A 21,244-nucleotide genomic window follows, 5' to 3' on the forward strand; every position below is an offset into this window, starting at 1 on the left:
TGAGAAAAGGCCTGTTGTACTTCAGGCATCATTCTCATTTCTACACTTTTTCAAAAACATAACCTAATATTCTAAATGTATGCATTACTCATTCACACACAAGCTCAGAATAACAAGATAAATGTTATAACTTCTAAATGTCAATACGGTTATTAGACAATGGGAAAGGGGTGTTCTTATGCCTGAAATGAATGATGACTTGAGTAGCCTTGTAGCTACACAATATTTTATATATCTGTTATCAATTATAACTTAAATTTACAATGCTATATAAATTCTGACCCCAAACTTTAGAACGGTAGTGTAAATTGTTACAAATGATTTTAATTTTAAATAAATGCTGTTCTTTTTTTACTTTTTATTCATCAAAAAAAAATCCTGAAAAAAGTATCACAGGCTCCAAAAAATATTAAGAACACAACTGTTTTCAACATTTTAAATAAATCAGCATATTAGAATGATTTCTAAAGGATTGTGTGACACTGAAGACTGGCGTAATAGCTGACAAAAATTATAGGGATAAATAATATTTTAATGTATATCAAAATAGAAAATTATTTGTGTTTTTTTATATTATATTTAACAATATTACAGTTTTTTCTGTATTTTTGATCAAATAAATGCAGCCTTGATGAGGACAAGAAACTTCAAATATATATATATATATATATATATATATATATATATATATATATATATATACATACATACATAGTACTCAGAATATACTCAGAATATATATATATATATATATATATATATATATATATATATATATATATATATATATAGATATATACACAGTATATATATATGTATATAGCTATTTCTTTAACTCCGAGACAAAGTAATCAGACATCCGCATTAAAGAAAGAAAGAAAGAATTTTCATTTTTCCTGATTCCTTTTCATCAGTAATCAGTCTGAATCTTAATAAACACTTTTATGAGCATTTATAAATGAATTTAGCATCAACTGCATGACTCCTTGAGTACTCAGAAACCCAGTAGCTGTCAAAGCTTTATTTTCGGCACTGAGTTAAAGAAAACAAAACATATCCAAAATCTATGTCTATTATCTATACAGTACGCCTTACAGTGCACAGTAATGAGACTTTTGATTGTCTCCATTCAGAACACTCCTTCCATACTCCCAAAAATAACCAACCTTGTTTTTCCATTTCTTCATGTGTGCTGATCTAAGAAGAACGGGCAGACTTAATACAGACTGACACAAATAGTTTTAGAGTCTCGACAACAGCACATATTTGTCTCTTGAATTCAGAAAGCTGACTTTGAGTTGAATGGAGATGGGGGGGGGGGTAGTATTCACAAACACACAAATTTAAGAGACAAACACTTTCTGTTATATTTCTGTTATCTTAAACTACTTCTCTGTTCTATTTTTTCCTCTTTTCATTTTGTGACAGCATTTCACTCTTACTTCTTTTGCAGGAAGTAGATACAGTATAATAGTCTCAATTAAATAATCTCACTTACTACCAGAGCTAATCAGAAATACTAGCATACTGATGACAATACAATCACAAGGGTACAAACAGTGTCATGTTCTCAAGTTAAGGTCAAGTCTACACAAGCTAAAAATAGCAGAAAGCTGCTCGAGGGTTAAAAGTTTAGCGTTTAGCCGCAGACAACGTGTTTACAAAGAGGAACAGATTTAGGATCCTTGCTGGGTTTTGAACTTCAGATGGACCTTCTGCTGTCTCAAGATATTAGATCAAACCACAAGACCCAACCGATGTCTGTCCGATGTGAAGGTCAAGGCTAAATTCCAGCATAATTTACCAAAAAAACGTATTGCCCTGGAACAACACAACCTTTGGGCAGACCTATTGTTTGTTCTGTTTACAAGACTTTCAGAGTGCATGAGATTTCAGCACAATAGTTTTAAGATGGAAAACCAATCAAATAGGCTAATAGTTTAATTACAACGCTTATAATTACAAAAAACTCCAAATTCAGCAAGAAAATTGTCTTAATGATTTGTTATAAACACTGAGTCTAACAAAATCAAACCAGTGTGCCTCCCAAACCTTTGGAAATATATTACACCATTTGGGAATTTAAAAACAAATTGAAAATTACTTTTTAAACTTGTTACAGGTATTTGAAGGTTCTGTGGAAGGAGCAGCTAAGCCTGCTGACAGGGAGACAGATGAGGCCTTTCGAATCGAGCTGTAATGACATTTTCTGCTTGCTTAGTTTGCTCCCTATTGGCAAGAGTTCATCATGCCCACCCGGTGGGGAAGCTGTCATCCAATTTAGAAGAACATCCCAAGTAGAACAATTATTTTATGAGAACATGTGGAAAAGATTATCAAGTTTAACGAATCAAGCTGTGGATATGTAATCGTCCCAAACAATATTATAGATGAGAACATTTGGCTTTGCCGAGATGATTGTGTGTCAGTCAGACAGGTACACAATTTGTTGTCTAGATAAATGGAAACTTGTAACTTCAGGCTGTGAATTTATATCTGTCTGCACAGTCAAACCTCTTTTGACAAGTTTAATTCAAACCTCTTCGTTTTAACTTGTCAGAATTTTTTAAAGGGTTCAACTGCCTCAAAGCATTTTTAGCAAGCACGTGTGTTTTATAGCAAACACTCGGTGCAATTATTTATGCTGTGCACTGCAAGAAACATGAAAATGCCTGGAATCAGAGCTTGTTATTTTCCAAGGTAAAAATGAGTTGAGATGTAAACTTAAGAATCATGAATCCCGCAGGGATAATAAAACATAAACAACTGATTTAGATGCATTAGTCTGCGCAAGATATGTGATCCTTTAACCTTAATTAACATGCCTGTCTTTAAGAGTCAGTGAACATCAACTCTGCAAGCTAACATAAAAAAATAAAATAAAATAGGTCATCATTTCATTAACGCTGGCACATGATTGACAGACCGATTAACTCCTGTGTCCAAAGACGTATAACAAATGAAAGTAGAAAAACAAACATCACAATAATAACAGTAATACTGATAATGACATAATTTGTGATTAATATGGCACAAACATGGAATGTGAAGCTGCCGTCAGTGAAAGGTCTGCGAAACAATCAACTTCTATTTTCCAGGACAAACACAACACCCAAACACAAAGCGCTATTATTGCAAGATATCATCTACTGTCGTTCTCTTGAGAAATCTCACCTAATTTTCTGGACTTGTGAAACAGAAATGAAACAACAGAGAATTTAATTCAGTTGGCTATAGGTTGGTTCACAGTAACAGAGAAGTTTTATTGGCAGAACTGATGCTTGTCCTCTGGAGAAGAGGAGCTGAAAAAAAAAACAGGAGCTGAAAACAAGAAAATTATTTCAAGCTACAGTACGTGTCTGAGCTAAACAAGCTGCTCTTTTGGTCACATTAGGGTGAGCTTAGCAAAGAGTGGGACATATATATGTATACCCATGATAAATTTCTCTTTATTTATAGTGCAAAAGTTTTAATTTGCCTGCCATCATCATATTGGAGGATCCAAAAAATAACAAGTATTTGGTCAATTATATTATATTATTATATTACACAGTAACGGACCATACGATTGATATTTAACATTGTACTTATTTTGTGTATATTGTGCATATATTATAAAAATCAAAAGCCCATTCACACCAAGAACAATAACATATATATTAGCGTCCACAGCAACACACGATATTGTTCTCTTTATAATATTCATGCAGTTCCATTTTGTCGTCTGCCACTTTAAATCCACAAGCTCTTTTAAGTATGGTGGATTTTGTTTGGCTGTCAATGATTTTATCATTCATCGGCTGGAAAATATAATTCTGAAAGTTATTCCAACAATATTGTCCCTCTGTATCATTACTGTTATGGTTATCATCCTTGGTGTGAACAGGCCTTAAAGCTTTTATCATTGCTGCATCACCAATGTTCTACACATCCAACTTAACATTACCTTAAACCAACACATTAACTAGTTATCCAACTTTCCCATCTCTTTTGCCAAAAAAATAAATAAAAAATAACTTGGCTAAAGAGAAAACCCAATACTGCTTCGGTTCCAGTCTGTTGCTGTGTGAAATATCCTTACGCCCAGCATGGCTTGTGTTCAACATTTTTATTTTTTGTTGTTGTTGTTGTTTTACAGCTGCTGGGTGATTGAGGAAATTCTGTTACTCTAACATCCACGTTAGTAAATTTGCTGAAATGAAGTGGGGCGAGTGGAGGAAAAGCAGTGAGATATAGAGAAAGCCATTGGAAATTGTATAGCCATTCCAAGTTGGAAAACAAAATTGCATTATTGGATGTTTTTTCTCAGTTTCTTCACAGCTGGCCGATTGGGATTCATTTTTTGTGGCACATTTCTTTTTATATGCATAATTCACAAATAAATTTGCTCAGTTGTGCAGCCCTACAGTTCGAGTCACTATCTGCTCCGACTCTCTCCAGATGAGCTTGGTGACATGCCACACATGCTCATTGACACCTGAGCACACCCAGCGACTGTCCAAATCAGCGCTACCTCGGATGAATCATGAATGCGCTGAGCCATTCGGCTAAAACCCAACGCTTAAATCAACCTCGCAGAGCCATTCATCAGTCTTTTGGTATTGAATATAATCTGTATGAACACTCAAGGATTTTTGGAAGGAGACTGAAGCAGTGTGACAAACTCAATTCCTCTGAAGTTTTCTATGGTTGAAGTATCTGCAAGTGTGAGCTAGTGGAAAGAAAAGCGGAAAGTATGATGAGCTTTGATCCCCCCTCAGCTGCTGGGTTTGCTAAATGGTACACCAGCACGGTGACATGTGACATTGTGCTTTCAGGTTGGACAGATATAATCAACAGTGTCTAATCTACTAATTAAGTGCACAATGGGCAAGAGTGTGGTGTGCACTTTGAATAAAGGGAGGTTTAAATAATCATGTGTTCCATGCTACCAAAGCAATAATGAATAGTAAGGACACAAGCACACACAGGAGACCCCCCATAAAATCAGCACTACTAATAGATTTTTCACCATGTGTTATATAGAAAACTCCTGCTGTGAAATATCTAATGTACCATAACTAACTTGCTGTGCCGTTACAGCGCCTTTTTGCCACTGGGGAACACTGAACGCTTTGGTGAATCAAAGGCAATAAAAAGAGTGACGATCCAAAAAATGCAGTAGCCCCGCCCACAGTGAAGACTCATTGGAACCCAAATCTTGCTGCTCGTGTTTATAACTTAATCAACAAATTAAAGGACCAAGAGATCTTGATTGTATGTAGTTGAGAAACATTGCATCATAAAACAAAAACATCAGGTCCCGTGACAAATAACCAGTCTATCTGCATACAAAGCAAAAGCAAGAGAATTTCAACCAGTCAGACGCTATAAAATGTTTAATACTCAAAGAACCAACAACAGTTGTTTAAAGCAATGAAATAATACCTGTTTTAGGTTTAATAACTGCATACACGTGGCCTACACGCAAAAATGTATGCTAAATCAAATATAGCAAAATTAATTTTATTTTGTAATATTTTATTCTCAATTTCCTTTATTTTTAGTACACATCAATAAATATATATATATGTATATATATATATATATATATATATATATATATATATATATATATATATATATATATATATATATACATATATATATATATATATATATTAGGGATGCACCATATATCGGCCACCATATCGGTACCAGCCGATAAATGCTAAATATTTCTGTTATCGGTATCAGCCCAATAAGAAAATTTGGACGATATCTTAAAGGCGATAAATAATGGATTTTTCCTTCAGAAACACTTGACTTGAGATGACTTATTTGCATTACTTATGCATTATTTTTCATCATAGACTTTGTATGATGAAATTTGGTAATAGGAGAGTAAAACTATTTTTAAAATGTACACTGTTCAAAGCAGGCCGCTTATGTGTTAAGTTTAGTGTTAAGTGTTTGGGTTTTTATGATGAGACCTTTTTTGTAATCAGGCACTCAAAAAGTATATTAAAATTTGGATGTAGATTTATCAGCCAACATATCGGTTATCGGCATTCAAATAAATAAAAAAAATGATCGGTTATCATTATCGGACAAAATTTTCATATCGGTGCATCCCTAATATATATGTGTGTGTATGTGTGTGTGTGTGTGATATGTGTGACCTGATATTAAGCAGGCCTATCTATTTTTTTTCTCTTTTAAATGAAAGAAAATATATATCATAAAATACGTGTGTCTCTGAAGGTTAATGTATCATTTGTTTTTCATGTGAAAAAAAGAAAAGTAAATTAGAAATGTAAAGACCAAGTGTCCTTAAATGACTATACATTAAAACAGCCTGATGTTGTATGTGGACTTACAGGACTTACAATAGTGCTGATGCTTGGAAAATAAAAATAAAAAAAACTGTATGGCTTTTCCAGCTGACCTTGTTTTACGTTTATTCTGCTTTATTAGGAATCTAGACCTTTTTACACAGCAGCGACTTTAAATGCTAAGTGAATTTGCAAACTTAGTTTAATGGTTGTTGGGCTGATATTAGCATACCTGTCAATGAAACGGCAAGGAATGTGTTTGTCCCACAGATGAGCTATTGATTTAAATTAATGCCAGTACTTTTGGGAACTAACCATAAAACAACCCATTACAAAAGGTAATTGCTCATTAAAAATGTTAGATTTCTATCCTGTGGCCAGCACAAACGTATCTGTAATGTATTCGTAACTCAGAATTTATGAACAGCACAGCAAGCCAAAAGTCTTCCAGGGTGCTAGCGCAAATTAAAGAGGCATTTGCACACTGAATTATACACAAGAAAATCTGTTCCTGACGTACTGTTTTATGAATGCTAGAGTCAGTGGGAGTTTTACATATTTCAACTAAAACCAACTGTTTTTCTTTCAAGTCCATCTTATTGTTGAAGTGGGATTTTTGGTCCCATTAGCATCACCAAATGAAACTAAAATTGCGCCAGCATTGAATCACTACTGATCGGGATACTCAAACAAACAGCACAATGTTTCCAATCTCGTTCCAAAACTGTGGTTCTAAACCTGTATGACTTTCTTATTTCTATGAAACACAAAAGGAGGTTATTCAACGAATCTGGTTGGGTAAATTCCTGAAATTTGCACTATATAAAGTTTAACATTCGTGCTTGGATTGATCAGGTATAATCAGTTTTTGTACAGATTAAAGCAACATTAAAAGATGCAGACTTACCTTGAAGATGCCAGCTACAAGAGAGAGAATACAGGTGGTAGATCAGACAGTCTCGGCTTGTCACTACCCAGAAATGAAAGTTTTGCAGCATGCAGACAAGGCACTCATGAACACTCCTGAAATCACTTAAAAAAAAAAAAAAAAAAAAAAAAAAAAAAAAAAAAAAACACCCATTCACCCATTCTTTTCATGAAAAAATAATCCCATTTTTCATGTTACACTTCTACTTCCTTTGAGCAGTTAAATCTGTGTTCTGCTACGCAAGATGACCTAGGAACAAAGTGTGCACAATGTAGCGCATGGTAAAATTAATGTTACTGATGACCATATATTTCATCCACTCACTCGTTAAAAACCTTTTCCATTAATGATTACACTGCATGGTTGTCTCTTTCTGTAATCACTTATTGGTGTTTCTTGTAGCAGAACAAAATCAATACATATTTACATTGATTATGGTACATTTCTTGAGACCTGACACAAAAGGGGGGGGGGGGGGGGGGGGCAACTGAAACAGCCCATGCTGGTGTTTGTGTTAACCATACAGAGAAGATCCTAGCTGCTGCACATTCACTCAAAAGATGCTATAGGCTAATAAAACGCAGTCATAAATCAGTTTCCCAACATTTTTTTGTCATACAGTACATAGCCCCAAAACTCCATCAATAAGGCTCAAATATTGTTCTTTATCACATTCAAGCTAAAAAACAATCAATAGTGGGGTGAAAAACAAGATTTACAAAGCAGCTTCTTTTAAGATTAAAGTAGAATACAGAATCTGCCTTAAAACTACTGTACATACAACTTTGACATTGATTAGAATAGCTGAGGCAACTGATGGGATGAAAATATATAAATAACTAAATGTTTTAACCTGAATGTGTACATTTTTTTAAAGAATTACAAATATATTTTGGAAGCTCTAATGTTTATTGAAATATTATAATAGCAAATAACAATTATTTCTGGTTCCGAATCATGGTCATCATAGTTCCTGCAGTTTCATCATCATATATTTGAAACTGGCTAAATATATATATATAAAAAAAAAAACTGCCTTGTGACTCAGATAGCATTTGTAAATAAATTTGAATTGTTATACAATAGCTACACTGTGCTATCTGACACGGCCATGCAGTCTCACCTACTTGCTTTCCCTGTTTTCCTAGTATGGATCTCAGGTCCTCATCTAGAATGTCTGCACACTGTTACCAAGGAGACTGCACACCCACATCCTATTGTATTTTTGGGAGCAATTAGCGCACCAAAGACTTGTTACTATGTTTTTCCTGTCTTGTCTTTTATTTTCTACATGATTTGATGTATTTACTCTGAGAGCAAAAGGTCTCAAACAATAAAGACTCAATGAGACAATTATTTTACCTACAAACATAATAATTCATAGTTTTCCCACCATTTCCACATTTTATACAAAAAAACAAAAACAAAACATGACATTCTGTCTTAGCAAAGACACCTTAATTTGAGCAACTGCTCTGTCTTGTGGTTATTTTTAGTATTACAAGTGGAGATCACCTTGTTCAGCTATTTAAAGAGTGACCTAATGTGAACATAATGTATTGTTTAAGTGATCGTAGCACTGTATATTGAGGTGTACAGGATTTAGCTATCTTTATTCCTTATCAGTCATGAACTCACACACTCAGATATACACAAAACTCTACAGGCACTAGAAGTATATGCCAAGCCTTATCTAACATGAGTGTGACACGTTTGACCCGCTTGAATGCATTTGGCCAGTCTGGGATTACTGCTTAGAGCAAAACTCTAATTTATATTTATGAATGCGTGTAGATAGTCAGTAAACAGTTTAAGGCCACAATAATGGAATCCTTTAAATGCATTCACTTCTTCTTGATATACTGAATTATCAATGACATTATCCAAAACCATTTCTGACTTTGGAGAAGAAAAAAAAATCTAGCTTTATGCCTCATTTAAAATGCCACTTCAGGCAACTATTATTATCAAAGGACATCAAAGCATGACATGCAGGTGCTTCTCTGCAATTGCTGTGGTCTACTGGCATTGCAGATTCAATCCTTAAAGGGTTAGTTCACCCAAAAATGAAATGTGTCACCATGTATTTTTGTGGAACATAATATATATATATATATATATATGTGTGTGTGTGTGTGTGTGTGTGTGTGTGTGTGTGTGTGTGTGTGATTTAATTTTTGTATTTTTTTTCATACAACATTAGTAGAAAGTAATCATGGGCTACCAAGCAAAAAAAAAAAAAAAAAAAAAAGTATCATAAAAGTTAGGTCTTAAGTCATACAAGCAGTTTGTGTCAGAAATAAAACCAATTTTAAGCTGTTATTGTATTTTTTTAAAAATCTCGGAAAATGCTCGAAAATCAAACTCTATTCGATACACCAGCATTTAAAACCGTTTGGTTTTTTTTTTTTATTAATTTATTTATTTTTTATAATTAAAAGGTCCCATTAAATTGATCAAACAACGTGACATTACATGTTACAAAAGATTTCTATTTAAAATAAATGCTGTTCTTTTTACCTTTTCTACTTAGCAAATATTTATGGTTTCCATAAAATATTAGACAGCACAACTGTTAACATTGATATTAAAAAGAAACATTTCTTAAACAGCATATTAGAATGATTTCTGAAGGATCATGTGACACTGAAGACTGGAATAATGTTGATGAAAATTTAGCTTTGCCATCACAGGAAAAAGATACATTTTAAAATATGTTAAAATAGTAAGCAGCCATTTTAAACTGTAATAATATATCACAATATTATTGTTATATTTATGTAATAATATTTCACAATATTACTGTTATATTAATGAACTAGTATTATAATTGTTTGCTAACTAATTATTATTATCATTATTATTATTAACAAATAAAGTAAGCACAATTCATGGTTTATATAAAACAAAAATAATAAGAATTATTTCTGTGCTTATCATTGTTTTGAACGCATTTTAACCCTTAAAAGCATTATAGCCAAATGGAGAACAATATATAAATTCTGTGTAATTTCAGAACCTTACATTGGGTAGTACTTTTGGTGATGACAGCTGTTCACCACATGTTGGTTTTCCCCCAGCTGTACAGCTCTGAGTAAATCACAGAGCCCAGAACAGCTGCTTTCTTCCAGGTGTCAGTGGGATACGACAACATAAATATTCAACATCTATATATTTACATTCATGCATATAATCTCTTTGGGAACTATTGTGACTGCTGCGAGTCGGGCACGTGGCCAGTCTCTCAACATGCACACTGCATTAGAGCAAAAACCCACAGTTCTTGCAAAGGCATAAGTTTAATTTTTGTTCTGCTTTTGCAGCAAAACAATGATAGAGAATGAACAAGAAGAAATTAGAAAGGCTAAAGCATAAGGAATATGTGGTTCACTTCAATGAAAATGGCCTGGTTTGAAAAATTAAATAGAGGATATGTAACTTATGCTTATTGCCTACATTTAAATGTTAAAATGATCAGTTTACACCTTCATTGTTCTATAAAGTGCACTGTATTCTCAATAAACTTTTAAGCAATACAAATGCACTAAAATGTACTGTAGATAGAAATCAACAAATCAACAAAGACACATAATACCAAGTTCATTATAGTTAACTAAAACTCAAACTGTATTAATTCAGTTATATTAAATAAAATAAGTGCTAACTAAAATATGCTAAATAAAATACAGAAAGCCTTTTTTTCAACATTTCAGCATTTCTCATTTTAATTTGGTTAACTTGATGCACTAAAATAGAAAAAAAACTTATTCAAAACTATGATAAAACTAAAATAACACTGTGCTGGGCAACATTATTGTAAAATGTTACTTTTTTTAGTTCACAAATAATAAAAAATAAAAATAAATATCCTTCACTATATCTTACTTTTAAGAATATCAGGAATATATATTTTTGTATATATTCCCCACTTAAAATATCAAAATAAATTTTAGTTCACAAATATTGTTTCATTAATTTGTAAATCTGTACACCAAAAATGGACAGTATACTGATATCACATTATACGTGTAGACACTAAATTATATATACTGAACAGGATCTGACCCTGGTTATGCATTTTCAGCAATTCTCAATGATGACATTGGACCCAACCTTGCTCCTTCTTCTAGCTCTCACACATGAGTCATGAGAACAGGTGTTCCTCTTCCCTGCCTATTATCAGTCTCCACACAGATGTAAGGCTGCTGGGAATAAGCAGGGAATATTTTCACCTCATAAACCACTCTAAGCAGCCTGTCATTCACCTTCACTTCTGCTTTGTTAAATGACTGCAAGGTCAGCTTCTCCCCACATACACGTTGACATTAAACCACTCAAATAACACGCATTCTCTGCGCTGTCACAGCTCAGAGGCTGGAATACAAAGTTAATGTGCTCAGACTAAAAAATTGCCACTGTGTTTGAATCAAACTGCCATTTCCATTCAAAAGACACTTTTAAGCTTTGACGAGGGCGTGTGAACTGTGATGGGCATATTTATAGGGAGTGTTTTCTTTAATCTGTGTAGCCTTAAAGCAGCAGTTCCTTAAAAACGAGGTCTGAGATATCAGTCTTGTCATCAGCTCATGCGGAGACCCAATAATGTAAGTCAAGCCACTATCTAGATACTTTACACGTTCTGTTTCAGCTGTGGTGAGTAATCAACAGTAATCAAGGTTTTCCAGGCAGCAGCAGAGCATGACAAAGGTCCATGCTTATTGTTTTCCTCTCTGCCTCTTTTTCCCCACAGCTCTCCTCTCTCAACAAGATTAGAGATCCATTACTGAATCATGTTGGGCCTAAGCAAACAGAGTCCCAGTTTCCAGCTCATCCCACTTGACACACGCAGCATCCATCATCACAGCAGTTCACTTCCCTTGATACCGGCACAAAAAGCTCACATCCGTCTTAATTAGACATTAGCTGGAAATCACTGGCAACACTCAACCCTTAGTTCGGTACGACAACAACAGATACAAAGGAAACAAACCGGTTGACGAGAGGAATAATCAATCATTTTCAATCCCACCATTTGTTCTGACCAAGCTCTCTGGAGAGGAGGGAAAAAAAAATAAAAAATCACAGGAAGTTATGTCAGTAGACCACAAATGCTAGGAGTGAGAATGATGGGAATTTGAAAGCCATGTCGGAGCTTAATTGGATAATGGGAATGAATCACTCAAGAAAGGTTTTAAATAAATTACTGCAACTCTTGAGGTGGAGTGTCACTTGTCTTCTGTTTGAAGAGTATAGGGAACTTATACCCGATTATATTCAATTTTAACGGAAGCTTTAAAATGTTCCTAATCATTCATCATTAAGTGCAAGTATTACATTTCTGCACCACTAGCGCCAGCAAAGAAATGTGAAAAACAAAGGCTGCATGCAAAATCACTCCCTGTACCCTTATTTGCAATTTCCTCCATAACTCCATTAACATAGTTCACTTGAATGAGTAAACGAGCGAGAGAATTCTGTGTCCAAAATCGCCCGTATATAGTGCTCTATTTGAGAGGACAGCCATTTGTAGTGGTCTCCAATCTAAATAGTACACCATATATATACTAGCTCCATTTTCTGCCATTGGACGATGAAGACATAGTCCCACCACAAGCTCATGCCATTGGTTGAGCCAAGTTGCAGTGTTGTGCAAAGGTGAACAGATATCTGAAATGAAAGCCTGGATTTTTTTCTAGTTCAGCAGTTCATATTTATTTAAAACAATTATTATTTGAAATGTGTGGTAACTGTAGTATGGTGATGCATGACCTAACATATTCTTTCTTTCATGCTAAAGAATGCAAAAACATCTGTGAGTTATGACAGTTACTACACTGAATTGCAACTAAATTAAATGTCATGCTTCATTTAATTAATTGCATTATTGTAATGCAATTAATTTTTCAAGTGAACAGTTTACTTGGTGTCTTCCTCTTCTGTCCCCTTTTTGTAAACACTTCCCTAAAATATCTAAATATTAAAAGAGTTTTCTATTATAGACATTTCTACATGTTATGTTAACTGTTATTTATTATAGACATCATAACGAGCAATTAACACAGGACGCGTTCCTAAGCAAGTGACAGTTCCATCACGTCTGGCTGTTTATTTGCATCTTGCGTCATGAGCGCTGCCTTTTTAAAGCTTTGTGTCAAATTAAAAACTTGAACTTTTTAAAAAGTCTCTGCAGACACATGCATTTGGTTGCCTTACCTTAAACAGATACGATTATGCACCAGCAGGCCTTCGCTGGTCTTTCACAAACTTACAGTAGCATGACCAAGAAGAAACAAGTTAAGACGACTTGAAGCGACTGAAGCCAGCAGCGCCCTCCATGGGTCAAAACTAGCGATAAGAATTGCTACTGGAATCGATAATTATTAGAACAGAGTAGGCCTACAAAAATACAAATACACACTAAACAAAAATGCCAGGGCGTACATACATGAATAACTCTATATTCATGTAAAATTTTAAAATGATCCAATATTTCAGTCATCTTTTTCAAACCTTCTGTTCCCCAAACAGGTGCTGTAGTCTCCTGGAAGAAATTAATGCAATGTTGGCTTGGGATTTGTTATAAAAATAAAAGTTGTACAAGAAAAATGAATGTATTTTTTATTATTTCATTGGAATAATCATAAAAATAAAATTTAAAAAAAAAACTATTTAATGATTCTTTTAGGTCATGACGTAATTAGGTAGTCACGTGGTCCTTAACTTCCTTATTACCATACATGCCCTTAAATGTTCCAGTAAATCCACGTGGTATGTTTTATATTATTTGCTGTTTACTACGTTTAGTTGTTGATTAAATAAGGGTGTTACAGCAATAATTCAGCTGATTAATTTATTAGTGTGCATTCAGGTTATTCAGTCATCTCAGAGATCTCCCAATTGATTTACTTGAATTCACCCAAACTACCTATAAATTGCATTTATCTATACTACATCTTTTATCCTTAAAGGGTATAGGTGTGTGTGTGTGCTAAAATATTATTTATTAGGTTCTGTTGAACCGAAGTAAATTTGATATATAACTAAATCGTGCCCTCATGTGGACATAGTCTGTATTTTTTTTTTTTTTTTTTTTTACATAGTGATATTCAAGTTGTTGCTTAAAATCCCATTTAGAGGAGACCAAATACATAAAATCAAGGTCTGATGAATCAAGATCTTTTATGCTTTCCAGTCCTATCTCATATTCATGAGTGGGCTACACATATACCTGTAAAAACCAAAGGCTTAATGACTTTCCAAGTAGTGTTTCTGTTTTTTGCCCTTTCAGGCTTCTCTTCTCTAGAGCTGATTTACTATTTGCTGTTCTGGTCTCACCTCCGAGAATACCATTATGAAATCCTCTGGGCAGATCTCTGCTTCAGTACTCCATCAAACTAATTGAGTTTCTCCTGGCTTTTAGCAGGTTCATTAACTCAACTCTGATCACAGGGCAAACCGGCCTGTGTCACCAAAGATGGTATTAATGGTGTGTTACTCAAGTGACCCCTTCTCTGCATAAGAGCAATAGTAAATAAATTACACTGCCTCAAATTGTTGTCCATGTATACAATGCTGCAAATATATATCAGTGTAGATCTTTAGTACACATGATCTATTTAAAGCTACTGAATGTGAGGCACATAGTGTATGCGCAGCTGTGACCCCCTTTCACGGTTGATTTGAATTTGTTTATTTAATTCAAATGACTAGCATCTAATTTACACTTGCTCAGTAAGATCCAGACTGTTTTGCCTATTGCCCTCCTCGGGTTCTGTCTGTGGCCATACTGTGAGAATAAAGTGTCTTTGAGATCAAACATTGGTGCTGAGCAAATGGATCTCATGCAGAGAGAGCAGCAGATGGACTGGGCATGAGAGCAAGGTAGCAGCTCTCCAAACAGACTTTCAATGAGCCACAGCAAAAACAGGAAGAGGCCGATGATAGTAAATGATGTAAGGGACACTGGGCTTTTACTCCACTGAATACATGGGCCTATTTTTGAAAGTCAATGTCTATTCCTTAAAGTGTGATAACTTGCCCCAGCCTGATGTTTATTAACAATATTCTTATCTTGAAAACAAAGTTCAGTCTTTTGGTTAAAATCTGTCTTCATTTTATAGTTGTCTAAATGCATATCAGTGTGGCTTTACAGTGTTAACCCGTGAGCTGTAGAGAAAAACATGATACTGGGATTTAGTTTGGAGGAAGGAATTCACAGAATAAGTTTTGTGACAACTAGCCCCAGTCTTTTGTTTACTATAAAATACTGCCTAATGGCAAATTACTATAAATATCATTCTAAAAAAATGCTGTTGTCCTACATCTTCAAAATCTGGACTGGAATTTCTCACAAACTTATTGTAATTTGGATGGATGTACTGTATTTTCAGTTTAGCGCTCCCAATATGTCAAACCTACATTTTCAGTGCTTGGATGTGTGGACCTTTAAGTATATAAGTGAAACTTCACACTGAAGAAGGGGGAAAGTAACATCTTTAAAACATAAGATATGGATCCATGGCCTACTGATAGCTCTCGTGGGATTACAAACTTGAGAAAGTCTGGCAATTATGGGACAAGTTAATTCTCATAGGAGGAGGTGATATTTCTCTCTAAGGTACAGGAGAAGTGTGCAGACGTCATGCTATTCTGAAGGTATAAAAACGTGAAATTTGCTTAGTTTATGTAGTCTTATATTTCATTTAATGAACAATATTTATTATAGAAAATATATAATACTGTTCAAAAGTTTGGGATAGGTAAGATTTGTATCGATTTTAAAAGAAGACTCTTACGTTCAACATTTATTTAGTCAAAAATACAGTAAAAACAGTAATATTATTACTATTTTCTAATTTTCAGCAGCCTTTACTGCAGTCACATGATCCTTATATGCTAATTTGGTTCTTAATAAACTATCACTATATTAAAAACTTCCTATTATTATCAATGCTTTATATATATATAAATTTATATATATATAAATATATATATATATATTTTTTTTGGAAATCATGATTTATTTTTCTGACCTCAAACTTCTGAACATTAATGTGGAAGTAAAAAACACAAATATAAACAAATTTTATTTCACCAACTTACAAAAGGGAACAAAATGTCAAGTAAAGATCCAGTTTTCAAAGAAGTATGGAATCCACAAACATCAGATAATAAGAATGAAAAGAATAAATAAAGATATAAAAATGTTCAAGTTTAAGAAGGTTAACTATTGGAGGCTTTTTCAAATTGTCAGTACAGACTTTAAGTTTTTATTCCTGAGGTGATTTGTGTAAGAAATCCATAAAAATTCTTTTAAATCCAGATAATTTTATGGTTCTGGACTATAAAAGAGGAGTTCTAGCTATTGGATGTTCATCTCAAAGGTTTAGCTGTTCTATGGGGCCCTCTAGAGTCTGACAGTGCTGCTTCAGTCCATTGGCTGGTGCTTTAGGCAAAGCAACATGCTGTAGTCTCCTTCAACTCATGGTACCCCTGCTGGTTAGGCTCTGTAGAGAGACAGAGAGTGCTGTTAGGGGCAAACGTTTTGGTTAAAAGCCTGATGTTAAGTGCGCAAAACTTGTTTTGTAAAATAAAGAGCACAATGCGGCTGCTAAAACTTATAAAGAATTGTTTTTCTTTAAAGCCTCCTTTAGAACAGATAACATTGTTTTATATGTACAATTTTTGTGAGATATATTAGCAACGATTACCAGAAAAGTGGTATGAATTAGGCCTATCAGACTATTTTTTTTTTCAATGATTTTAAATGAAAATCTGTGGAATTCAGTAAATGTAAATATGGTTTAAAAATATATATTTTAAAATTAGCCATATTTTTTATAAACAAATACAATGTGCTTTGAGAAGCAGACTCATATTTAAATGATATATATGGGTAAATTTTTGCACATTATCTCTTCACACAAAATCAAATTATGTTTACACATACAGTAGGAGACACAAATGGTTTCCAACATCATACTGTATATCATCAATTTATGTCACTTTGATGAGTTTCTGAACGTCCCATATGACAGCCACGAAAATGCCAACGAGCAGGATGCGTTTAAGTATATAGATGAGAGTGACTGTACCAAGCGTCATGTCTTGTTCCACAAGAGGGCGCTGCTCTGGACAGTTCACTGCGTTTCCTCTGGCTGCTCCCAGCACAGTCATGATGTCTACTAGATTGAGTTTGCCTTCCTCTCTGGCTTCTCTAATCTCCTCCTCGACCTCCTCGGTGGCCTCTGCCGCCTCTTCGGCCTGTTCCCCCATCAGCACGCCCTTCGCACCCTTCAGTCGAGGAGGCGCAAGAGAGCAAACGGCCCTCAGGCGGCTGTATGATCGCAGCTGCGCTACGTTGGCGCGCAGGAAGAGGAGCAGCACGTTGAGATCGTTAAGAGGGCAGCCCAGTTTCTGACCGCTCATGAGCCCCAATCCGGGCAGCACCTCGTAAAGGGAGAGGAAAGTTGTGTCCCAACAGAACAAACGCAGCAGGCTAAAGAGAACAATAGGAGCTAGCAGCACATAGACAGCACCGTTAGCTACGCTAATGACCTGAAACACAAGTAGGCCAGTCATTTTACACTGAACTAGCTCAGGCACCCAGGGCTGGTCACTGAGGAGGCCGGTGCGCACAAAGCAACTGAATTCGTCTTGTAGAAAGGCAGAGAGGTGGAAGTAGATCAGGTAGAGGCACGAGGCAGACATGAAGGTCAGGAGCAGGAAGCCTCGCAGGAAGAGCATGCTGACCAAGAAGTAGGAGCCATGCTTGCACTGCATGTATCTCTCCAACAGGGGGTACTCAAAGTAACGCTTGCGCTTGGCTCTAAAAAGACAAAAATAACATGATTTTATGTTCAATATCTGAAAAACTAAATATACTTCTTTAAAATGAGATGTACAATGTGAAGATGTGCATATACCTCTCAAGCTCAGCTTGAAACTGCAGTGGGTTTTCTGATTGCTGTTTTAGGTCCAGGATGCTCTGAGCCAGGTGGACAGAGCGGTTGTAAGACTTGTCCAGCTCATCGATGATGAAAAACAGGTCAGAGGTCAGGCTGGGCACAGCCAGATACCGCCAGATCAGAGTCGGCAGGTACATCATCATCACCATGACCAATAAGGAGTATGGAAACATCTGCACAAGCAAGACCAAAACCAGTCCCATCATGAGAAGAATGGTTTACTATAGATTTTACGACAGAGTATAATACAGTAGTAACATTTATTTATCATTTATATATATATATCACTTATTTATTTATTAAATAAAATATTTTTTTATTTATAATATATGTATTAATATGTATTTACATATTCAATAAATGTTATATATTATTCATGTATTGATTTATTTATAATATTAATATATATTTGGCTATTCAATAAAATAATACATTTATTTATTTATACAACTTCTTATAATTATTTATCTCTCATATTTGTCTCAAATGTATGATAGAATTAAAATGGACACAAATGAGACAATAGTTGTCAAAGTCAGTCAGAACAAGATCTTGATTGCAGACAAGTTCTTGGCAGTGCACAGTTTCAGTTCTTCTAAAATTCCATATAAAATCTTTTTCTCTTGAAAAGCAAGAGATTTGAGGAAAAGTTTCCATTTGCTTTCCATTTTATGACGTTGTCTAGCAGAAACAGCTGAGACATTAAAAAATCTCATTTGTGATGTATTTTCTGAATGTTTTTACTCACTTTATGTATCCACAGTGAACGCTCTTCTAAGTTCCCATCTGTGTCAAACTCATGGTGCATGAGAGAGTCCCAGCAGTACGTATCCACATATGCTGCCTGCTTTATTGTGAAGTTGTTGGGAGGAAAGCAGCTAATCTGTGGGCCTGGGAGGAGAGACAGAGAAAATGAACATGCTGAGACATAAACGATAGCAACATCACTTGATGGTGTTTAAGTGAGGAAACTGGATGGCATGTCTGTAATAATGCTAGATCTTTTCCAGGGATACAGATGGCGAAACCACCAAGGCGGCTAGGAAACACCCTTCTGTGGAGAGCTGCCTGGGCGAGAGGGTGTGACCCAGCTGCTGAGAGGAGGCCAAGCCCTACTTTATATAGACCACTAAAACATCTGTGTCACACTCCAAAACCTACAGACAGCCTCCAATTTACTGACTGAACACAACATGCCCCAACCCACGATTATTTTGGATAACTGAGCTCCACCGGATATCTTTGCAAATTATATGATAACAAACTGCTTCAAACCAGGAGAGATATTCATATACATCTGAGCTATTTAATCTATTTATGCAAACAAATATACATCCATCCATCCATCCATCCATCCATCCATCTATCTATCTATCTACTATGAAAACTATGATGATGGTTCACAAATGCTGGATAAAATGATCATCAGGTTTATTGTTATGTTGATTAGACAATAAAAAATGTCATAAAAAAGCTACTACTTTTTGCTCCTAATATATATATATGTATTATATATATATATGTATTAGCATGAGACAAAATTGTCCTTCCGCTGTAAAATTTGTTGATGTATCTTAACCAAAATAATGTTGTCAGACTGCTATCAGAGGCTGGGAGAATCCGTCTGCTTGCCTTGCATGTCTCAGTTTAATAAGCATATCTTCACGTTAGTCTGAAATAGCAGACTGACTGTAATTACAGACCCTTGTCGTCTCTACACGTCTCTCTTAATCATCCTCATGCCAATTAACATCTGTGTGAGCTGATTGCAGACCAGCTCCAGAGGCACTGATTGCAACCTCAAAGTCAACTGCCTACACAAAACAGACAGTTCTCTCCTATGCACTGCTGGCAGGAAAGCTCAAGCTAGTGGCATTTATAGCCAGCAACTGGCACTCACACCATTCTAGTCACTAAAGGTTTCTCCCCTGAAAGCAACTCCAGTTGGTTTGCGATGTCATATAAATTGCTAATAATCATTAGCAGATGCTTAATCTCATATTTCACCACAGTCTCCCTTCCTAAGCAGTGTAGATAGTGCTGTCACCTCAGATGAACACTAATTACATCGAGAGTTCCATCAGCTCAGCCCTCAAGCTAATGGTCAGTCAATTTACTCAAGGGTTTGCGAAATTACTGCAGTGCCGGTGCTGCTCTGATGTCCTGAGATTCTCACGCAGACAAAAAAAAGAGCAGCTAACCGATTGAAATCTCTCTGGCAAAGGCCATGGACACCAGAAGGAGCGGCAGGCCCACAGAAACAAACTTGATGACTTTATCCAATGGCAAATCCAGCTCCAGGTGTCGAATGCAATTGTCCCCATTATTATTCCTCAACAGGGCATCAGAGAGCATGGCCTGGGCGGCCGTGTTGGCGATAGACATGCTGGCAACTGTAGATGGCAACAGAATAGGACAAAGATATTTTTCAGGTTAACAGTGTGTTGTTGAATCATATGTGCTGGTATTCATATAGACATTTTACACAAAATATATCCAATAACATCAACATGAATGTATAAGGAACACTTTTTCAAATAGAATTTTGATGATGTGGTTTAAAAGCAAGTGATACAAGAACACATATAATGTAAGTATCAAATTCCTTGAAATTAATTAATTCCATTAAACATTAATTATGTCTTCCATTAAATATGTTGAATGTTAAACATAAAGAGTCCTGTAATCATCCAATTTAATGCTACTGACACACAAAAAAAGTGCAAAACATGCAAATAAAAACATTAACTTGTTGTTTACAAATGTACAGTGTGAAACCTGGAATATCCAGGATTTATTTCTTTAGGTTGTAATGTAAGAAGCATTGAGGAAAATTTTTCATTTTAATCTATGGTTTCGAATGATGCAGGGTCAATATGTTAAGTGTGGAAAAAATCTAACAAACTTATTTTTCTAAAATTACAGTACCTTGTGAATTCCCTGTCCAGTAGAAGTCTGTATTGTGGATCAATCCAGCAGTAAACTGGTCCTGAGGCTGGAGAGGAGAGGGATGCTGGCATGGGTCTTAAGTAATG

General features: G+C 35.1%; 2 protein-coding genes across 2 annotated transcripts in view; both read right to left on the bottom strand.

Annotated features, from left to right (window-relative positions):
• LOC109091108 (opioid-binding protein/cell adhesion molecule-like) overlaps positions 1–13,547 on the bottom strand; it is a 161,716-nt gene extending 148,169 nt beyond the window's left edge. The window contains exon 1 of the mRNA XM_042765240.1: positions 13,456–13,547. The gene's annotated coding sequence lies outside the window, so the exon portion shown is untranslated. The remainder of the gene's footprint in view (positions 1–13,455) is intronic.
• Positions 13,548–16,494: 2,947 nt separating this feature from the next.
• LOC109113274 overlaps positions 16,495–21,244 on the bottom strand; it is a 66,593-nt gene continuing 61,843 nt past the window's right edge. The window contains exons 13-17 of the mRNA XM_042764562.1: positions 21,138–21,204; positions 20,411–20,602; positions 18,958–19,100; positions 18,168–18,382; positions 16,495–18,070 (exon numbers count right to left, since the gene is read on the bottom strand). Coding sequence (XP_042620496.1) covers positions 17,239–18,070; positions 18,168–18,382; positions 18,958–19,100; positions 20,411–20,602; positions 21,138–21,204 — 1,449 coding nt within the window. The 3' untranslated portion in view covers positions 16,495–17,238. The remainder of the gene's footprint in view (positions 18,071–18,167; positions 18,383–18,957; positions 19,101–20,410; positions 20,603–21,137; positions 21,205–21,244) is intronic.

Source organism: Cyprinus carpio, chromosome A10 (genome assembly GCF_018340385.1).
Source record: "Cyprinus carpio isolate SPL01 chromosome A10, ASM1834038v1, whole genome shotgun sequence".
Taxonomy (NCBI): Eukaryota; Metazoa; Chordata; class Actinopteri; order Cypriniformes; family Cyprinidae; genus Cyprinus; species Cyprinus carpio.